This window comes from Amia ocellicauda, chromosome 19, assembly GCF_036373705.1.
Source record: "Amia ocellicauda isolate fAmiCal2 chromosome 19, fAmiCal2.hap1, whole genome shotgun sequence".
In the NCBI taxonomy this organism is placed as follows: domain Eukaryota; kingdom Metazoa; phylum Chordata; class Actinopteri; order Amiiformes; family Amiidae; genus Amia; species Amia ocellicauda.
Window position 1 is genome coordinate 16,788,203 of NC_089868.1, and position 19,605 is coordinate 16,807,807.

Below are 19,605 nucleotides of genomic sequence, written 5' to 3' on the forward strand. Positions count from 1 at the left end.
TATTAGGAATATTAACAGCTTTTGATGTTATTAAACGTATACCAAAATGTATTTCACGTTGTCCATTTCAAGCCATACACATATAAAAGAATATTAGATTTAAATTAGTGTATATATTGAATGTTTTTCTTAAACCGGTTATAGCAACAGTCGGAAATTTTCCCCAAGACAAAAATGGAAATTCAGTGTTGTGACAACTCAGACAATGAGAATAAAAGACAATGGTCACTTTTAAACTTTTGTGCATAGTACATACAATACGTGTATACAGTTTTTTTTTTTAGCTTTTTTCACAGTTCGAACAGGATCATTGTGTTTCTTCAGTTCTGTGTGCACTACATGGCGGTGAGAACGATACTTCAACAGCACTTTCTTCAAACTTGATTAAAAATGTAATAATCTGCAAGGAAACAGATCCTTAATAGAAGTTTCCTTGGAGAAACAAACAAGTAAAAAGGAGTATATACCTAAGGGGAACTAGATATTAAATAACAGGGGCATTCTTCACCCCATTCTTTGAAGCACAAACCCCCTCACTCAATAAAACCTCCAGAGGGCTGCCTGCACAACTCTATTGAGTTTCCTTCACGTGGACACAGTTAAAATACAGCCAGTGTCTCTTTAAATTCCAGGCCTTTGAGAGTGGCCGTTTAATCAGCGTTGCCCCGGCGTGATGGATAGCCGTAGTCCCGGCTCCTGCGTGGCACCGGCGCCCCCAACCAGCATCCCTTTCCCTGCCCGTGTAAATATTTCATCAAAGACAATCCAATAATAAATAAATAAATAAATCAACACATAAATAAAAATCCCCACATGCACTCTACAGGGTTACTTTCCTAATCCCTATTAATTTAAACAGCGCCTGGGCAGCAGTAGAGCTGGGCCTATTCATTATTTAGCAGCTTTTGTTTATGAATAGCTAACAGGTAGAGGTTTGACGCGCTTTGCTGGGGCCCGCCTGCAACCAGGGCCGTAAATCACACGGGGTCGTGTTTGGAAGATGTTGTCGATTAACCTCCCTTTCTTTCTCCTGCCTTTAATTAATAATGAGGACAAATATTTGTTGTTCCGGAAACCAGAGAGAATGCTTGAACCCCCTCAAGGTAAAATTAAAACTAGTACTCTCAGTCAGCCGTTCCAAGACACTTACTAACTTCTACCGTTTGAGCTGAAGACAGAAAGGGGGGGGGGGTAAAGAAGAACAACAATAATGAAAAAACGAAACACACAAAAAAAGCAGCTCCAGGTCCCTTATTTATCACTTCCCGCAGAGAAGATTTACTGGAGTCATTTTTTAAAGGAAAAAGTATACAGAACAAACCCTTGCTGTTTAACATAGTCTGTTATAAATAATCTCTTGGAGTATACATCTGTCACGGCGACACATCCCCTTTATTGAGTTACACTTGCATTTTATTTATTTTTTTAACTGCACTGCAGTCTCCTCTATAACTACAGGAAACACTGGCTTGAGAGGAGCTGTCATCTCCCTCTGTGTTGTGTGCCTGAGAAAGACTAACCAACTTGAGGAACACATGAAGGGAAGGCATAAACTTAGCATCTGCACCGTCGGAAGTTACAAAAACAAACAAAAAGAAGGAGAACACAAAATCCCAAACTTGTATTAGTTGTGTTTACTGAGAGTGGCATCTCAATTCAAACTTTGAAAGGTACCTGCTCTGAAAGTTTTCGCTCCGCCGTGTCATCAGACTGTGTGCTATTTATGTGTTGAGAGAATTCTGTTTTATATTAAAATGCTGCTCTGCAAATACTTGGCAGCAGTTTGTGTTTTAAAGTCGCAATGGCGGTGGATGCAGCCCGTGGGAAGAACATGCTGCTGTCCAAGGTGCTGACTGAACCGATAGCTTCTCCTCTGAAAACACCCGGACATGTTTGCGGTTCTCTGGATGTAGTCGGCGGTATGTGTTGGACTTCAGATCCAAAGCTTTTGTTTACTGAAATAGACACAATTCTAACGATAAATCTCACACGCTGTGCCAACATGTATTAGTCTATTAATTTATTGTACATTATATTGAGAGAAATAGTAATAAACCAATGTAAAAAGAGGATATTTAACAGAAACATTTTAAAATCAACATTTTTCCAATTAAATCTCTCTAATAAAAATGGTTTCTAGAGTGTATTTACTGAGTTTATTATTTTCTATGGAGTCTAAATTAGCAGCACAGACATAACAAAGGATTAATTAACCCCATGGAAAGAGACACACAGTCTTCTTTAAGTGTTGAATGTAATTTAAGGACCAGAGTCATAGGATGGCCACTTGAATAAATAAAATAATACACACATCACACAACACAACTGTTTTGAAAATCCATCTCTACGTCAGATAAAACTAACCTTATTTTTTATAGGAAAATAAATTAAATAATTGTTCTTTGGTCTCCCAGTGTGCCATTTCCTTACAAATACTCTTGTACCACTGAACACCACTGCTGAGTGGGTCGCTATAGATTTCTTCAGTTAATAGTGTACTTCAGCATTGTAACTATGTCATTTGAATACAACTTGCAGTTGTCAGAGCCTTTTATTTACAAAACTGTCATCTGAATTCATGCTTTAATTATTCTTCCTGTGTAAGGTAATAACGCATAATTGTGTCGCATGATTCAAACCGTGTTGTCGTGTGTGATGTGTTCCCCGAGGACACTGCTTTAAAACAAATCAGATCCTTCTTGTGTAAGTGTTTTTATATCCTTCTATTTTTCTTGTCGAATACACAAATAAACAAACAGGGAGTGAATAAATAAGTAAATGTGATGAATAAGTAAGGAGGTGTGGAGTGGGGGGGCGGTGTGACGGATGGGAGGGGCTGGGACAGTGTGAAAGGGGATACACCGCAGAGAGAGCTGCCACGGTGGCCGTTCCCTCAGTGTCTTTAGGCGTTGTGTTCATCATCGTGTCGGCCTGGTGAATTGATATATCCATCAGGCTGCTCAGCGTGCAGATCGTGGAGCAGTGATGAACAATGGGAATCGCCCAGTGGAGCGCCTTGGTTTGCTCATTCACGGTGGGGGGGGGGGGGGTGGGTGGGGGGAGAGAGGCTTCTTTGGGTCTCAGGTTCTCGTTTCTCCAGATTGCTTTGGCGTAAGAGACAGGAAGGAGTCCGTTAATCCAAGATCTCTGAGCATTTACTCCTCCAAGCTCTGTTTACAAGCTGACCACTAAAAATTAGCTATGAGCTATGAGCATACCAAAACCCCTGTCCCTCCCTATACAATGTATCAACTGTAACAAAGAGACTGTTTCACTTAGTATATAAATTGTATCACACAGATTTATATATTTTATGTATGTATGCATTTTTAATGTATTTATTTCATGGTGGGTAAGGTGAAGGATAAAGTATGGTTGAAACGTGCAGCACAATCAGTCTTTGGACTGTGAAATTCGCATAGACCACGGCTCATCACAGGAGTGAGTGTGGGGTACAGCGTTTGCTCTTCACAACAAACAAAAAATACACTTAAGAACTGTTCAGTATGAAACGGTGCACCTGCACTCACAGATCTGCGCTTGTATCTGCCCGGGCGGTCTGACTGAGCCGTGATGTAACCCCAGCGCCCTCGCCCTCTGAGGATCAACGCACCAGTGAACCCGACTCCAGAGCCACTGCACTGGCTAATTCACTATCGATTTCTGGACATCTCGCAATTTTCCTTTTCTTTTTAGTAACTGTGTATCTGACATGGTCGAGTTCATCCACTTTCGAGCAGCCCTGGCTGGGGCGGCGGAGCACTTGGTACAGTACCACGCTGCACTACCGTGCTTGTAAGCAAGTTAATGAATAACTGGATGGGAATATAGCATTGTTAGGATGAAGATGTTTTTTGTTTGTTTGTTTGTTTTCTCTGACAATCCAGGTCTCCTGTTTAGTTTCTTATTCTGTTATAGCTTCTTAAAGGGAGAATAAACAAAGAAAGTGAAATATCTTATGCCAAGGAAAACGAAAACAGTTTTTCTTTTTTTTCCCTTGAGAAATCCACAGAGCTTTGAAATGCACCCTTTAATCCACCAAACCTAGATGGAATCTACCAGGTGAGGTTTTGATATCTTAGCCACATAAGATGATGTGGACTGGGGGGGGGGCACTCACTGGACCATTGGGGGGGTCCTGTATTCTGCAGCAGTCTGAAGGCCATCAATATTGTACAGGCACAGGAGAAAACCAGTCCACTGTAACTTGCACTTGGTTTGGCTGCACACACACTGACTAATTGCCTGGGTTTTTAACTTGCGGTTTGCACTTGCTGTAAAACACACAATAACTTTTACATAGCATAAAAAATAACAAATAAATAAATAAATAAACCTGCAGAAAAAAGCCTTGTTCTGCACTGAGATGAATAATATGCAGGAGAGGTAATCATTTCTATAAATGGGAGGCATTTTAAAGAGTCACACAAGGAAATGGAGATTTACATTTTCAGTGGCTGCTATTTACAGCTCCCCAACAGGGAACACAATAGATCTCTCCAGCAGCGCTCCTCTCCTGCAGCAAATTCACTTTATAAAAATAAATATATAAAAATAAAAATAAATTACTGCAATGAATAAAAACATAAGTTGGCAATGAAGAACTATTCTCAACAGAAAAGAAAGACACAAAGGTGAATACGAAACAGCAATGAAGCCCCTCTCTCCGCTCCCTGGCTCTTTTCAGGGGAAGGAATTACTCGTCCCAAGACTCCTATGATATTCAAAACATAATGAAGGTTACTTACTGAATAGCCACAAAAGACCAATTTAAAATTCACACAGTGTTCTTTCATTGAAAGCAAAGGAAAAATAAGATTACTGGTATTTTAGGAATTGAGTGAAATCTAATGACAAGGAAAACACAATAAAACAGTAGCGCAGTCACTCGACAACCACTACATGAAATTGCTAAATTCAGATTTCCCTGAACAACTTGCATGCTGCAGAGTTTAAATACGCACATTTCTGACAAGAATTGATCCTGCCCAGTCTTCACAGGAGGAGTATGTCAAAACCCTTGAGACTTAGTCTTAGTACTGTATTAAACAGGACTATACTCAGAGTCACAGTAAGCCAATAAAGAAGACATTTTATGACATACAGAAAACTGTTATATGTCTGTCTAATTCAAACAGCTATTCAATACTTCAGCTTTGGGATTATTTTGTATATCTGACGAGGAATTATTCTTTACTCCATAGGAATTGACGTATGTGGTACGCTATACAGGCACACTGAAAAATAACTTATTTTTATCAGAGTGGGAAAAAAACACAGTGGTAAAGCATACTACTGCAAATCTGGAATATGGATACGTGTGTATTCTTCTCTGTGTTTCCGAAACCTCTGGAATACTGCTGAATTTCAATGTATTAGTGAAAACTCATATTCACTGCATTGTTTTCAATTCAGAGAGGTCTTCATATATTGAATAGAATTGTCCCTGGCAGTGTGTGCTCAACCCTCTGATGACCCTGGGGGGGTGTTTCCTGTTTAAGCCCCCTGCTAGGAGACAGGAAACCTGTGCAGCTGACAGCTTCATCTCATCCCAGAGACACTGTGCTCAGTGCTGTCACTCCAACCATTAGAAAATCCCAGCCCCTGTTTAGCCAGTAATTAAACATTACAGCTCATTCACAATCACGCCGGCCGCATGGGGAGGTAACTAATTACTTAAGAAATGAGATAACATTTGTCTCCCCGCTTGTCTCCTGTTCTGTCATGCATGGGTGCAAGTAGGAGACATCTCAGGCTGCCACACAGACAGGACATGGCTGTTTTCAAAGCTATCATTTTCACTCCCTTGCCTAACAATGTTCACTTAGATCCATATTCATCTGCCGGCTGCTCAGTTAAAACAAAATTATAAAGAACTATTGTGTTAGGAAACCGATAAAGCATTTTCATTGTAAAAAACAAACAAAACAAAAAAAATACGAATAATAACCAATTTGCTATACAAATGCATTAATTCACAATTTTATTAAATTACATATTTTATGGAATCAGGATAAGTAATGCATAAGTAATGCAATGTCTTCTCTGTTTTCATGTGATAAAGGCACATACTCAATCTGCTGCACTGCACAAGTTAACTTCAGGCAAAGACACAGAATCCAGCAGTAAAAAAAATGAAAATCTGAACTTCAGCAATTAGACAGGTAATGTATTCACAACAATTAAGGAAATTGCCCTGGACAGATCATCTCCCAACCAAAACAACATGCTCCAATTAACACCCCCTTAGTGAGCGCAGTCTCCCTCAGCCCTAACACCCAGCTCAAAGCTTACAACTGGGATATCAAAGAGTGAGGAGGCACACTCTCCCTGGACATAATTGGGCTGACCTCTCACCCACACCTTAAATCAACCTCGTTTCTCTGTCGCTTCGAAATGCAGGGAAAACTCCCCTGTGCTAACTAGCTCCAGCCGTCAACTTCTCATTAAGGGAAAAAAAAAAGCTTGGCCAGCTATGTCACTTGAAACAAGTTTGGTCCAAAGCTACCAAGACGTGCTTTTTTTTTTTTTTTTTTTTATCTGGTAAATAAAAAAAGAAAAGCAAACATCATAACAACTGTCTGTCATAAGCCAAATATATCTGCAGGTTTACATATTAAGTCTAGATAATCCAAGGATACAGACAAAACTGAAAAACAGGCTCCTTATAATCACACAGAGAAAGTCACAGAGGTCTTATTTCCTCGGGATATTTGTAGTAGACATGCAGTGCCCACTAAGGTATGAGGCACAGTGATGTTTCCATTGACCAAATATGTCCAGCTCCCATTCAATCTCTCCAGAATGCATCATAGCAAGTATTTTTTTTCCAGTTATGCTTATTTTTCATGCCTCTTTTAATTTAAATTCCCATAATGAGTGCTATGCAAGTTGTGTTTCATCATGACCACAGTTCAAGACAATCACCTGCTGAATACAGCATGAAACTGAAAAGATAAAAAAACAAGGAAGGACACTGATAATAAATACGTGTGTCACACAGGTGGCAGAGCAACATGCTTATTTTTGTGTGAAAACATTTTGCCTCAGAGGCTTGTCCTAGTGCTGGTCCTGCGAGATAACAGTTGTCCTTGTAGAACGAGGGCCACCCTACACAAAGAGCAGAGGTGAGCTGGGGTGAGATTTACCCTAGAGCCTGCCCCCAGAACATCATCCACACACAGTAGGGCATCCCCTAGGGCAATGCCCCTAGGCGGGATGTACTCCCAGAAAAAAACTAAAAAACATCTGAACATCATGGACAATTCATGGTTAAAATACCAAAGGCATTAACAATAGCTATGAAATGTGCTAGCAGCATCAAATAATGATGGGATTATCACTGGGTTATTCATGACTATTTATGACTACAGTTCTATCTGGATGAATAAAGATGTTTGGTGTAGTTATACCACAGATGCACCGGAATAACAGGGAGCAGGATTTCCTCACTGCTGACAGGACGGAGCAGAATTAGCAGAAATAAATTATTTGAGGGCCACTGAAGTTATCCAAAGCATAATAGAGATATCGCTGCAGGAAATGTAGAAGAAGCAATGTAGCAGTGCTTCATCAACTCAAATGGCAGCCCCTTCACTGCAGAAGGCATGTTAATGAGCTAGACCTACTTTACCAAGCACTTCTTGCTAAAGTAGCTCTACTCTACAGCTCAACTCCCTGTCTACACTCTAGGAAATTAGCCTAAATGGGATCAGCCACTTAGATTTGAGAAGAGACTCATGTTAACCTCTTAGGGGGCTCAACTTTTGCTCCCACAGGCACTGTGTCTTCAGTTCCACTCCAGGGGAGGTGTCACCATGAGAAGGACTACCTACAGGGCACTGGCTGCTTAGATCACAGGAAAATCAGGGCATCTCCAACTTTTTGTCTACTTTCTTAACAGACAAATTCTAGGCAGATTCTTCTTGGAACCTGTAATAGGCAAGTGTGTGATAACCCCAAGAGGCTAGATATCACAGGTATGAACAAGGGCTGTGCCACCAGCCAACATTGGCTGGGATTGCTCTGTGTTGCCGTTGAATGAGAAGTTTTACAGTTGTTGTCTGGGAACCCACTAGACTCGGTAGGAGATGTGCCCATCTGACAGTGTTGGCGGTGTTTCAGATTCTAAATGTGTGTGTAAAGATGAGTGACTGGTTTGGCACCATTTGACTCCATAAAGAAGTGTTTGTTGCATATATAAGCAATTTGTAGGATGTATTTGTTAAATCAGGTATTTTTCAAGAACATCGGGAACCACAATAACAACATAAATAAATTACTTTTTCATATAAATATATGTGATACGGTAGATTAAGATTGAGCAATTTAACTGGAACTGAGAACAATGTTGTTTTATTCATATGGAGGAATTACAAGTTCAAGCTGGCCCCAATGTACCCAAATTGTGCCAGAAATTTTAAACAAAGGCTCTACTTCAAAGGGATGATAATACGGACCAGTCAGAAGGCACGTGTCTATATCAGGAGGGGTATTTAATCCACACCACCAGGCAAGGTCAGTCCCACTAACACCAGTCATCACCATAAACAGCTGAAAATTACTTTAAGTAAATGCTTTAACTTGCACTGTCAAACATAAACTGGGCGTAGGGCAATTGCAGCATCAATCCATAACTGCTATCGAAAAAGTGCAAAGCCAGACGAATTGGGCTAATTCATATTCAAAAAGCAACCCCTTCTTTTCTCTAACTATATTTAAACTTTCACCTCTACTTTCATCCCAGGGTTGTAGACCTGAGCGATGCATGCTCTTCAAAAGGACAGAGCAAAAAAAATAAAAAAAGTTAAAAAAAGACAAAACGGACAAAAAAAAAAAAAAAACTCCCCTTTACTAACTATCGCCCATATTCTTCTCATTAAAAGTACCATCTCGACCATTTTTTTTTCTGACTCAACTGTTATTTTAATTTGAGCTTTCCATTATTGTGTTATTACCCAAGCCTTTATCTTTTCTCCAGCGACTTTGTTTCTAACCTTGAACCGGCTGTCGGTCTGCTAATGACTTGCGTGTATTGACGAACAAGAAGGGGGGTGTGTGTGTGTGTGTGTGTGTGTGTGTGGGGGGGGGGGGAGGGGGGGGGATGCAGGACACACGTACAAATTAAAAAAGAGAGAGAGGGAGAGAGAGAGAGTCCAAGAGAAAACCTTTAAATGGGGTTCAATTATCTCCCATCTCTAGCCTTTCTCCTCCTAATCCTTATGCAGAAGCACAAATGAATCCTGGTACATCACCTTATCTTGGTTGTCTATCAGCCTCCCCCCCCCCCCCCACCCCCGCCTTTCCCTTGCACACAGAGAGACACACATACACACACCATTATCCCATCCGGTCATGTCTTTGGGCAGAAAGTCATTTGCATAATGTCGCTAGCACAGGCGCTCGCTACGGATCAAGCAGGGTCAGCCTGGGAACAGCCATTCCTGTGAGTGTTAATTCGACCCGTGTTGATCTCTCCTCCGATTTCCTTGTCATTATGTCGGCCGCGCTTTTGATGGGAGACAGGAGAGTGTACAGTGCATCAGGGGGGTTGAGTCAAGTCTGTACATGCAGATGTCTTTAACTAAAAAACTAATCCGAGGACACTGCCAATGGGTCACGCCACTAAGATATCCTAATTATCTTATTCTTATGAAGTCCCACACAGCGAAGCGGGGGCTCGAGACATTGGCAGGCTGTGTGAGAGCTATTGCTGGGCCTGGAGACTCACGATGCTCCACGACTCCAAATCAGGGGAGTAAGCCTGGCGCCAATGTGCCCATGGACCAAAAGCAGAGCTATGCCTGTCGACCACTCTTCTGAGTTGTGTTATCATACTGCAAAAGATCAGACTGCTTTGTAGCTTCAAATCAATGTAAAATGCAGTCTTTTTTTCTATTGTTTTCTATTCTGTTTTACAGTTTGTATAAAAAGAAAGACATGTTGAAAGTTGGCATGTTTCTAGGCATCCTCAGTAAATCTAGGCCAGGGATATGATAGTGGAGGGGGGCAGCTCCTCTTGGTAAAAGTCACTGAATCAGTCTTTCCAATTATCGGGGTCCTCATGAGACAAAGCAAGACCCACTTGTCCAGGTACGTCCGAGGAGAGAGAGAGGAAGAGAGAGAAACAGATTGGCGATATTTTTAATTTCTAAAGACTGTCCCTGGCCTGCCCCTGTCTTTCCGCAGCACTGACACCACCCCGACGGTTAATTAGAATTGTGTCACTAAGTAAATGTGTTGTGACCGGGACTGTGACGGACGTGCTCTCCTGACACCGCGCGGGCAGGCAATCTCGCTCGCAGTGCCTGACCCTTTTAAGTGCGGCGGCAGGCGCGGGAGCAGCAGACCCTTGACAGGCGCTCGCTGGGAGCTACGGCCCGGGAGCCAGCGGAGAGCCCGTTCTACCACCTCGAGGGCCCTCCAGCCCTACTCTGTGGGGGGGTGTAAGCCACTTCAAGGTGGTGACGTCCCACTCCGGTGACTCGGTAATGGGGCCTGGATGAACTCTTGAAGAGGCTTAAAAGCCACTTTCTCCAGAATTTTACATGGGAGAGAGTGAGTGAGAGAAAGAGAGAGAGAGAGAGAGAGAGAGAGAGAAATTGGGAGACAGATAGAGAGAGTGGAGCTGTCCCAGTCTTTATTAAAGTGAGCAACAATCAATCATGGTTGTGGTACTGGAGGTTTGGAAAAAAATCCCCCAAAGAAAGCACACCCCCTGTAGTATGACACAGGTGTCTGATGAGCCTAAAATATGCAATATCTTTCTATCTGTGCTTTATTTCATGGAATTGCTGTAAGCACTTACACATTGTTAACCCTTCAGCAGTAAAAACTACTGCATGCAGCGTGAAAAATTGTAGTTTCACATTTTTCTATTACACACGATGGTATTTGCACTCTCGTATATAAGATGAGTATCTGTTAAACAGATGTAGGGGGATTTGAAAAGGAAACCTCATCTGTTTTTGATTCATATCAATAAATACCCCTGTGCAGATAATTCCTGTTTGATGGCGTGTGGTAAATGGGTCCGCTGTTCGGACAATGAGTGGCTGAAGGCAATCGGAGTGGTATTTAACAAGCACCCGCAAACACGATCTACGTGGGGAATGCGTTTATGAGCTTTTTCTATTTTTACACTGAAAGAAAGATGCCTGAAAGCTGTGTCCCTCTGCCCCTTTCCCTCTCTCTCTCCCTCCCTTTCTCCCTCTCTCCCGTGACACCACTCCAGCAAACTAATTAGAATTCTGTCACTAAGTAAATGCATTGTGACCGGCGGGTGACAGGCGTGCCGTCCTGCCATGGGTCCGGCAGACAATCAACATCAACCACTCAACTCGGCAGCCACCCTTTTAACAGGAGCGGGCTTCACTTTGCACTGACCTGACACTCATTTAAATTATACAGAGCGGGAGGCCAGCCAGCGCTGCAGAATAATGCACTGACTGACTGACTGACTGACGGACTGACTCACGCCTTCTTTAACTCCTCTATACTCTTAATTTCCTGTTTCAATAAAAAAAAAAAAGTCTGGGCCTGTTTTCTTCATTCTCATCCTGCTTCCAATCCACTAGAGGACAGTGATGCACGCCCATCTTTCACCCCACGTTTCATTTTGTTGTCCATCTTTGTATCTTTCTCTTGTTGTACACTTGTTAGAGGTCCAGGGAGTCAGAGCAATATTTCACCTCAGTGTATCTGACCAGGCCCGGAGTCCTAAACCCTGGTCCCCAAGAGCTTCATTCCAGCAGGTTTTCACACATCTCTGTAAAATCATGACCTGTTTCCATGTGGGGAAAAGGTTAAATCGGTTCAGTTAAGAGAATAATCGGTTCAATTACATACTAAAGAGCTCAGGCTGAATCCAAAGGATGCTGTGGGCTGAGAGGAGAGAAGCTGAGGAAAACTGCTCTCCTGAGAAACAACATGCGAGTAGTTGGCATGATGGAATCTAGCGTTTTACACCCATTGCTCCAATTTGCTTTGTCTCTGTGAAGTTCATTCTTATTTTAGCTCAGTGGTTGTGTCGTCTTCCGGAAGAGAATCCACACACGACGATGATGCCTTAGTGAATGACTTGCATGAAGGGCTACCAGACTCGAAACCATTTCTGAGCAAATGTCAGCCCTTAGTTACACAGGACAACAGATTCAGATGCTGAAAATCAATAGGAGCAAAATTAAGATGGTGGGAATTCATGTGTGCAGACAAAAGAAACCACATATCAAGGGAGTAGGGGGGGTGAAGACAGACAACTTAAATTGATCACTATAAACACTTACACCAGTTCACCCACAACCTCTGTAGAGAGAGTGTGAGAACCCTTTTTTAATGGCAAATACAATGCTGTCTCTCATGGGATGTCTTGCAAAATAACATCTTTATTTTTGCGTTAGCCACGACTCCTTGCGGTTTAGACCAACACCAAGACTCAGAATCTGAATACATGGCTCTGGCAATGAGGACAATTATTCTGGGGAGTCACTTGATTCGGAGGCAGGCCTGTGTGGGGTCTATGCACCCCCGATCCCCATGGCAGCCTGTGTGCGCAGCGCCTCCTAATGCAGGATGACATCAGATCAAGCTGTCCTTGCCTCAGCTCGCTAGTGGCCAAAGGGAAACAATCAGCCTGTCCCCTGATCTGACATGGCTGTGAATTAATGTGTGCAGCCTGCGTGCACTGACATGCAGATGTCCCCGTTAATGCCATAATTGGGGAGAGAGTCTTGCTCACAGGGGATCTGCTCTTTTTCTTTAACTAAACGCTGGGCTTTAGAACTGGAAAAAGAGCATCGGTGCCACAGCTCACCAGGCCAAGTCTGAAGACTGCAGGGTCTTGGCCCAGAGATACGGCATGCACTTTAGACATGAAGACCCAAGATCTCATACAGCAGAGATGTCTTCGCTGTAGGTTTCATACACAGCACGTTGTGGTTCGTAGTTTGATGTAGTTTGAGTAGCTGACAGAAGTTTACACAGAGCGTGACTGGCTGTTGCCTGAACACAAAACTGCACTCTTGGAGAGACAACTACAGAAATTAACTCCTGTTTTGAAGAGCAGCTTTCTCACAGCATCTGGAAGGTAACGGCAGTCTCAGCAGCCACAGCAATACTAGACACAGGGAGTTTGGTGTGAAAATGTTTCTCACAAAGTCATGCTGGGTTAGGGTGTCTTCTAATGAAACAAAAAGAAAGAAAATAAAAATAAAAAAGATAGATATACAGACCACCGAGGAGCTACCGATTGCACCTTTTTAATGCACTGGTGATTTTTCCCCTGTATCATATAACTTGCAAACTGGTAAAATTACAGTTTTCCAATCATAAATTAATAATGTGAATTATATTTCAGGATTTCACCAATATAATGTGTTTTGTAGCACAACACAGAATTGATTTTAGACTTTATAGGAGAATATGATATATATCCAATATATATATCCAATATATCCCAGTAATAGTTAGCAAGCGTTCTTTCCCAGGACATCCTCCCCTTGCCTCCAGTGACGTTTGTTGCTGTAGGTAAAGATAAATAACTCAGATATGTGTGCTGGTGGGGGAGATGCACAATACACCAGTAGGCGCCTCTTTTTAAAATATTCATTAATGTAGCACAAGAGAGGAGTAGCTAATTTACCCCCTTCTGTGTGCTTAGAGTAATTAAAACAGATGATCAATAGTCCACCTTGGCCTGATAAACACTCCCTTCCAGACAAAAAAATAAAGAATGGAAGAAATAAAGCGAGAGAAGCGGCCCGGGGGCAGTGTGATGGCACACTAGCACTGTCTACACGACAAACGCCAGAGCCCCTTCTACACTGCACTGCTATTTGGTCAGATATCACACCGACGGGGAAAGGGCATTTCTATCTTGTGGAGATCAGGTTGACTACAACTAGTTATTCATTATTTTTGTGTAACTAACCCATTGTACTGCTATCTAACTGAAGACATGAACTTCCTAGGGTGCTAATTATTTCCAATTTGGGACTCACATCTCACCTCTTTGCTGTCAACTAACATGGATGGATAAAGTTCCATTACAGCTTATTTGACATGTAGATATCGTTTACTCGTCAACAGAATCAAACATGTATCCTGCAGTTAATTGTTAATTTGCGGGTCTGCAGTCTCTGAGGTTGGTTGCGTTGTACTCTGAAAAAAGCTAAAGTCCTGCAGTTAAAAAATATAAATAAATGAAAGTGCACCCATCCCGCAGATAAAACACGACTCCATCAATATTGTAAAGGAATCCATAGTTCAGGAATAGCTAACTAATTAAAGGTGGTTTTAAATAATTTATCTCCCTAACTTGTATTGATTAGACAGTTTCACACTAACAGAGTAGTGCTGTAAAATTAAACCTCTTCAAACAGACACTGCCCAGCTCTATATACGAACACATACACACATTTTCACACACGATTACTAGGATACAATGGATTTCCTAGATTTTCCCTCTAAACCCAACATTTGTCATCAAAACCCACATGGCTATGGTTCTGCTATAGACAAGACTGAATGGACACTCAGTGCTAACAAATAGACACCAATTATACATCACTCTTTACTAGAGCCAATATTAACACACCAATGTAAATTAAACTATTAATGATCTTGAACTGTTCTCACTACTTACAGGACCTGTGTTTGCACATACAAATCTTGCCCAGTTTAAAAAGTTCCCTACAAAGCCATTGGTTACAGGTTTTGAATTTACTGGGTACTCAGATTGAAGGTCTCTAGTGTCCACTGAATCTGTCATCCCCAGTCCTCTGAACTTGATTTAGTGGCTCTATGATTCCTACCTTGAGTTCTCTATACTTTATTGAACTGTCTCGATGATTACTCTAGTGAGTTCTTTGTATTGAATGTATTGGCATAGGTCTTCCAAAGCAAATCAGCAAGATACCAAATCACCTTTCAGTGTATTGTAATAATCTAAACTGTGGTGAACTGTCCTGGAGGTACAAAAAACAAAAACATTTTGTTAAAGGCAGGTGTGAAGAGGTGGGTCACTATACTGATAGGTAAGATCTGAGAAAAAAGAGAACAACTGAATTATTTTAATTAATCCCCGCACACAGTTTCAGCACTGCAATGCGGACTGTAATGAATACAAATACATATAAACAAGCCCACGAATGATTCCCTACCTCTGATTCTGGAATGTGATGGATAAATGAGCAGTTAAGATGTCCTATGGATTTTCAGTCACTGGACATAGTTGCTCCTCAAATACAACCAGAGAAGAAATAATAAACCTGTCTCTTAAGTCATCAAGCTGATTCCAAAATAGAAGCAGTAAATGATCACTCGCAGTGAAAGTCCCCACTGCCTTTGTATCACCCTGCCACTGCTGACCCCCAAGTCAATTCAGATTTCTTCATCACAAACGGGCGAAACAATGCTCAATCATGCACAGCTCCATTCTCGCAAGCGCAGATCCCGCACTCGCAATATATCATGAATAACAGGCACTTTAATAATCCGAACTGTGGTGCGTCGGGTTCTTCATTTCGACGCTTCTTCGTTGTCCGATTACAAAAGAGGGAACGTCCTCAGTCGAATTTCAATAGCCCACTTTTAACAGATCCACGTATGTTGACAGACAAACTGCAAGTGTGTAGTGGTTTTGCACAAGAGGCCTCTAGATAACAAATCACATAGAACATAAAATCTGGTGGATCTGTCATTCTAATGAATTCAACACACACAACGAGATGTCCTGGGACTCCAGTGTGAACTGACTGCAGGGACTAGATCGCAGTTTGTACATCTGCAGAGGTGGTGGGGGTGCACTCACCAATGCCGCTGTGAAGTCTCCCCTCCTGGCTCAGGTTCAGACCCTCCAACATGTCCGTCAGATTCCTCTTCGGCCAGCTCCTCATGACAGCACTGTAGGCCTGCAATGCCAAAAACAGGCCTTTATTCCAGGAAGCAAGGAGCTACACACTCCTGCTATACTCTGTGCTAGCTAATCCCACACAAACCAACTCTGTTCCGCTTTAAACTTCTGCCTAGGTCCCTTCTTTTCTAAACAATAATGAAATTAGCTTTAGGGACGTTACATCAATGACTGAACAGCAACTATATAGGAAGGTATGGGCTGCAATACAAATTTAAATAATTTGTGTAATGTATATATAGCCTTTGAACACAATGTTTAATTTGTGATAGTACAGTGTGTACAAGCTAATAAAATCCACTCCACTTCAGCAGCATGGTTTCTACTTTAATTGAGAAGCAGTACAGGCATGGCTGATGTTCCAGTAATGACAAGGAGAAAATGCCACTGCATTAAGATAGACAGCACTGTCACTTTTCAGTTTGCAGAACTGCAAATAAAAGATCTGTCTCTCTTCAATGGAGGCTTTCAGAGAAATTGGAATTAAAAGCTACAGGAAGAATTGCCAGTGAACAATTTACATGTATATAAGAACTAATTTAGCAGTGTGTTTTATAATTGAAAAATCTTAAATTCAAAAATACATCTGGACAAAGTTGCATTTCAGTCATGATCAAGAAAAAATACCAACTCTTGCAGGGAGAAATAATAATTACAAAACAAACACACATTTCAAAGATAAACCAGGGCAATTTCAACTTGTCACAGCTAATAAAAGTTTTCCAAAATGAGTTGTTTTTCATTGAATATTCCCACTTCTCAGAGAAACATTCTGACATGCGTCTTTGTCAGTGTGTCACACTGCTATGGATAGACGTCGAAACAAGTTCAGTTCATTTGAGCATTGCTGAAATGTTTCACACAACAGAGGAAAACGTGAAAAATCAAAGAACCCTTGATAATACGCACAAAAAGTCAAAGTATTGCTTTTCACCAGCTTGTTTACTACTTTAACACCACAAATTATGTTACAACAGTTGTGTTTTCTCGGGGGGGGGGGCATGTTGCAATGAAGCACAGAGGAAAAATATCTGTATAAACGGCAGTGAAACATCTGTATAACAAAAAAAAACAATGAAAGAAGTTCTGACAATGTGAAAGATTAGAGGAGAGCTATACAGTGAAAACCTCAGCATTAAATTTACGATCTTCAAGACTTACTTTCAGATCCTGAAGGAAGGCCTGATATGGAGCTTCAAAATCAACAGGAAAACCACAGAACGAGGCGTTTCTGTAAGTTTGAGAGACCTGAATTTCCCTCATTGTACTACAGATACAGCGGCAATGTGATGACACACTTATCTGTTGTACTTGAACAACTTTGAACTCTGGGAGGGTAATCTGATGGAGGTGGCCTCCGCAGCTGGGGACGTGGATTTCCTGATTAACTCTATCTGCTGAGAACATCCATCAGCCTCGTGGCTTCAGGGCTCCTCCATCGCCAACATCTCATCGCGGCTCATCTGCAACTGCTCTATTAAACAGCAGATCTTAACCTCTTCATGGTAACCACAGGCAACACACAGGAACTTGCTTACTTCAGGTTTGCCTTTTCATATCAGTTGAGGATTATTATTGTTTGGTCTAAAAAAACATATATATCGTAAATTAAATTAAACAAGTCGAATCAAAGAAAGAACAGATACCTTATATTTATTATTATAAAGCAATGTTACATTAAGCAAGTCTTTTTAATACACTCTTCTTAGATTTGACAGAACTTTCCTTAAACTATTTTTAATAGCGATCTTTTCTTGTAACCAGGACACTGTTTTAATACATATGATGCACTCAAACTTGATTCTGTCATTCATATTCATGCTTAAAATGTTTAAAGAATTAGGAAAACTTCAGATCTGCATTTCTATCTTTCCATTCTGATTTAACCAATCTTTATCTCAAATTTGAGTGTAGGTGAATAAAGACTTCAGTTCAGTACGGCTGAGAATCGGTAAGGTCTCTAAATTTGTGTCGGAATTAGTGTGGATTTTGAGGACGAGAAAAAAAAAAAAAAAATGGAAATAAGGAATTTGATCATTTTTTCCATCCTATACCAGTCAATCCAGGGGGACGCATTCGAATCAAAGCCCTCTTGCACGGCTCAGTCTGCACTTCCTGCTCAATATTCAGAGAGTTACACGAATATTGAAGGTGCAGCACTTCGGGCTTAGGGTACTCCAATGGAATAAGAATTGCCTGACCTATGCCTCCAGAGAAAGGATTGCTTCACAATGACTGTTGCCTTGCATTGATTATGCCAATAGTGTTTACTGTGCCACTCCAAAGTCTTGTTTAAACAAGTTGATCGCTCTGTATGACTGTCTGTGCAGGTTTGGTGTGATGTGCCCTCATTAGGCCCACCACTGTTTGACATGAATTAGACGCATCTGAAAGTTGACTGACCGCCCTTGTCCAATGGACGGCACTACAGGATTTATAATGGCTTTAACCCTTGAACCACTATTGAGGAAAACCTTGTTTCTCATTCTCCCGTATCACAGAGCCGTGATCAGGTTTGCCCCCACACGCATAACGGACCAGGGCACCCATGTGATATCCAGGCCAATATGGAATACTATTCACACGTTACATTGAATTTCAAGATCCAAATGTAAAGTAATGTACAAGTTTGATACCTGCTAGGATTTAATTAATAAATACATATTTATTTTTTAGACACACAAATATTTTGACATCAAATACACATCAGAATATGCATTTGATATCTAATTCACAAATAAACATCATGCACAGGGGTTTCTGAAATTCCCTTCAGCGGTTGTTGCGCTTCATAGCATAATGGTGTAGCAGGAGACGGCCTTAAACACTTGACCTGTAACAAGTTTAAAAGGTTTCTAGGCTCATGGGTTTGTATTTCTCCAAGCATATAGCAAACAAATATCCAAATCATTGCCCACTCATCAGATCATACATTTATGATTAGTAGGCTACATCCAGATGAAATCTAAACTCCTGAGTAGTGTAGTGAAATGCAGTAAAACACACAATAAAATTTGCAAGACTTTCCTTCTTCAATATCGTGCCTGTTTTTATATTTTAGTAAATTGCAATTTATTTTTTCATTAATGCTTTCGCATGTATTATTTTCCCAGTCATTTTTCTGAGCCCTAGTCAAGCCCACGTAAACACAGATTAGAGTTCACATACAAACACTCCAGACATAAAGCATCACCCACACCGTGACTGCGGTCTGTCTCTATTACTGTCTCATCATCCCAGAAGTGCAAAGCGGCACCGGCAGCTCCGATACAATGGATCAGCTCAGAGAAAGGGAGCAATGAAGCTGAAGAGATGTTAAGAAAACGTGATAAATGGCAGCTCGCGCCTCTCACAGCACACAGCTGTAGTGTGTCGGCTCTCAGCAGCCACTCGGCTGACAGAAGCCCTGTCACTTTGACTTAGGACAGTTCCCTGCTCTCCCGTCCAGGCAGCGCAGCCCGCTCACTTCCCAGATGCGGGCCGCTGTCACACAGCTGGAAGCCCTGGCGGAGAGAGCAACACACAATCTGACATGGGAATCTGGGAATCTTCATTTCATCTTTGTCAAACACTAAAAAGGCACTGGTTTTGAATTAAACAGGCATTGTTTCATTCTACAGATAAGCTTTCTGACTGATATTGCACTGTTCTGGGCTTACTTACATACAAAGCATTGTTCATATACAGGTAACAGG

At 41.4% G+C, this 19,605-nt stretch overlaps 1 protein-coding gene across 3 annotated transcripts in view; it reads right to left on the reverse strand.

The window, feature by feature from the left end:
• The window catches only part of LOC136714846 (ERI1 exoribonuclease 3), an 81,288-nt gene that overhangs the window by 26,990 nt on the left and 34,693 nt on the right, over nucleotides 1–19,605 (reverse strand). For all 3 annotated transcript variants that reach the window (XM_066692468.1, XM_066692469.1, XM_066692471.1), the window contains exon 7: nucleotides 15,809–15,908. In XM_066692468.1, coding sequence (XP_066548565.1) covers nucleotides 15,809–15,908 — 100 coding nt within the window. The remainder of the gene's footprint in view (nucleotides 1–15,808; nucleotides 15,909–19,605) is intronic.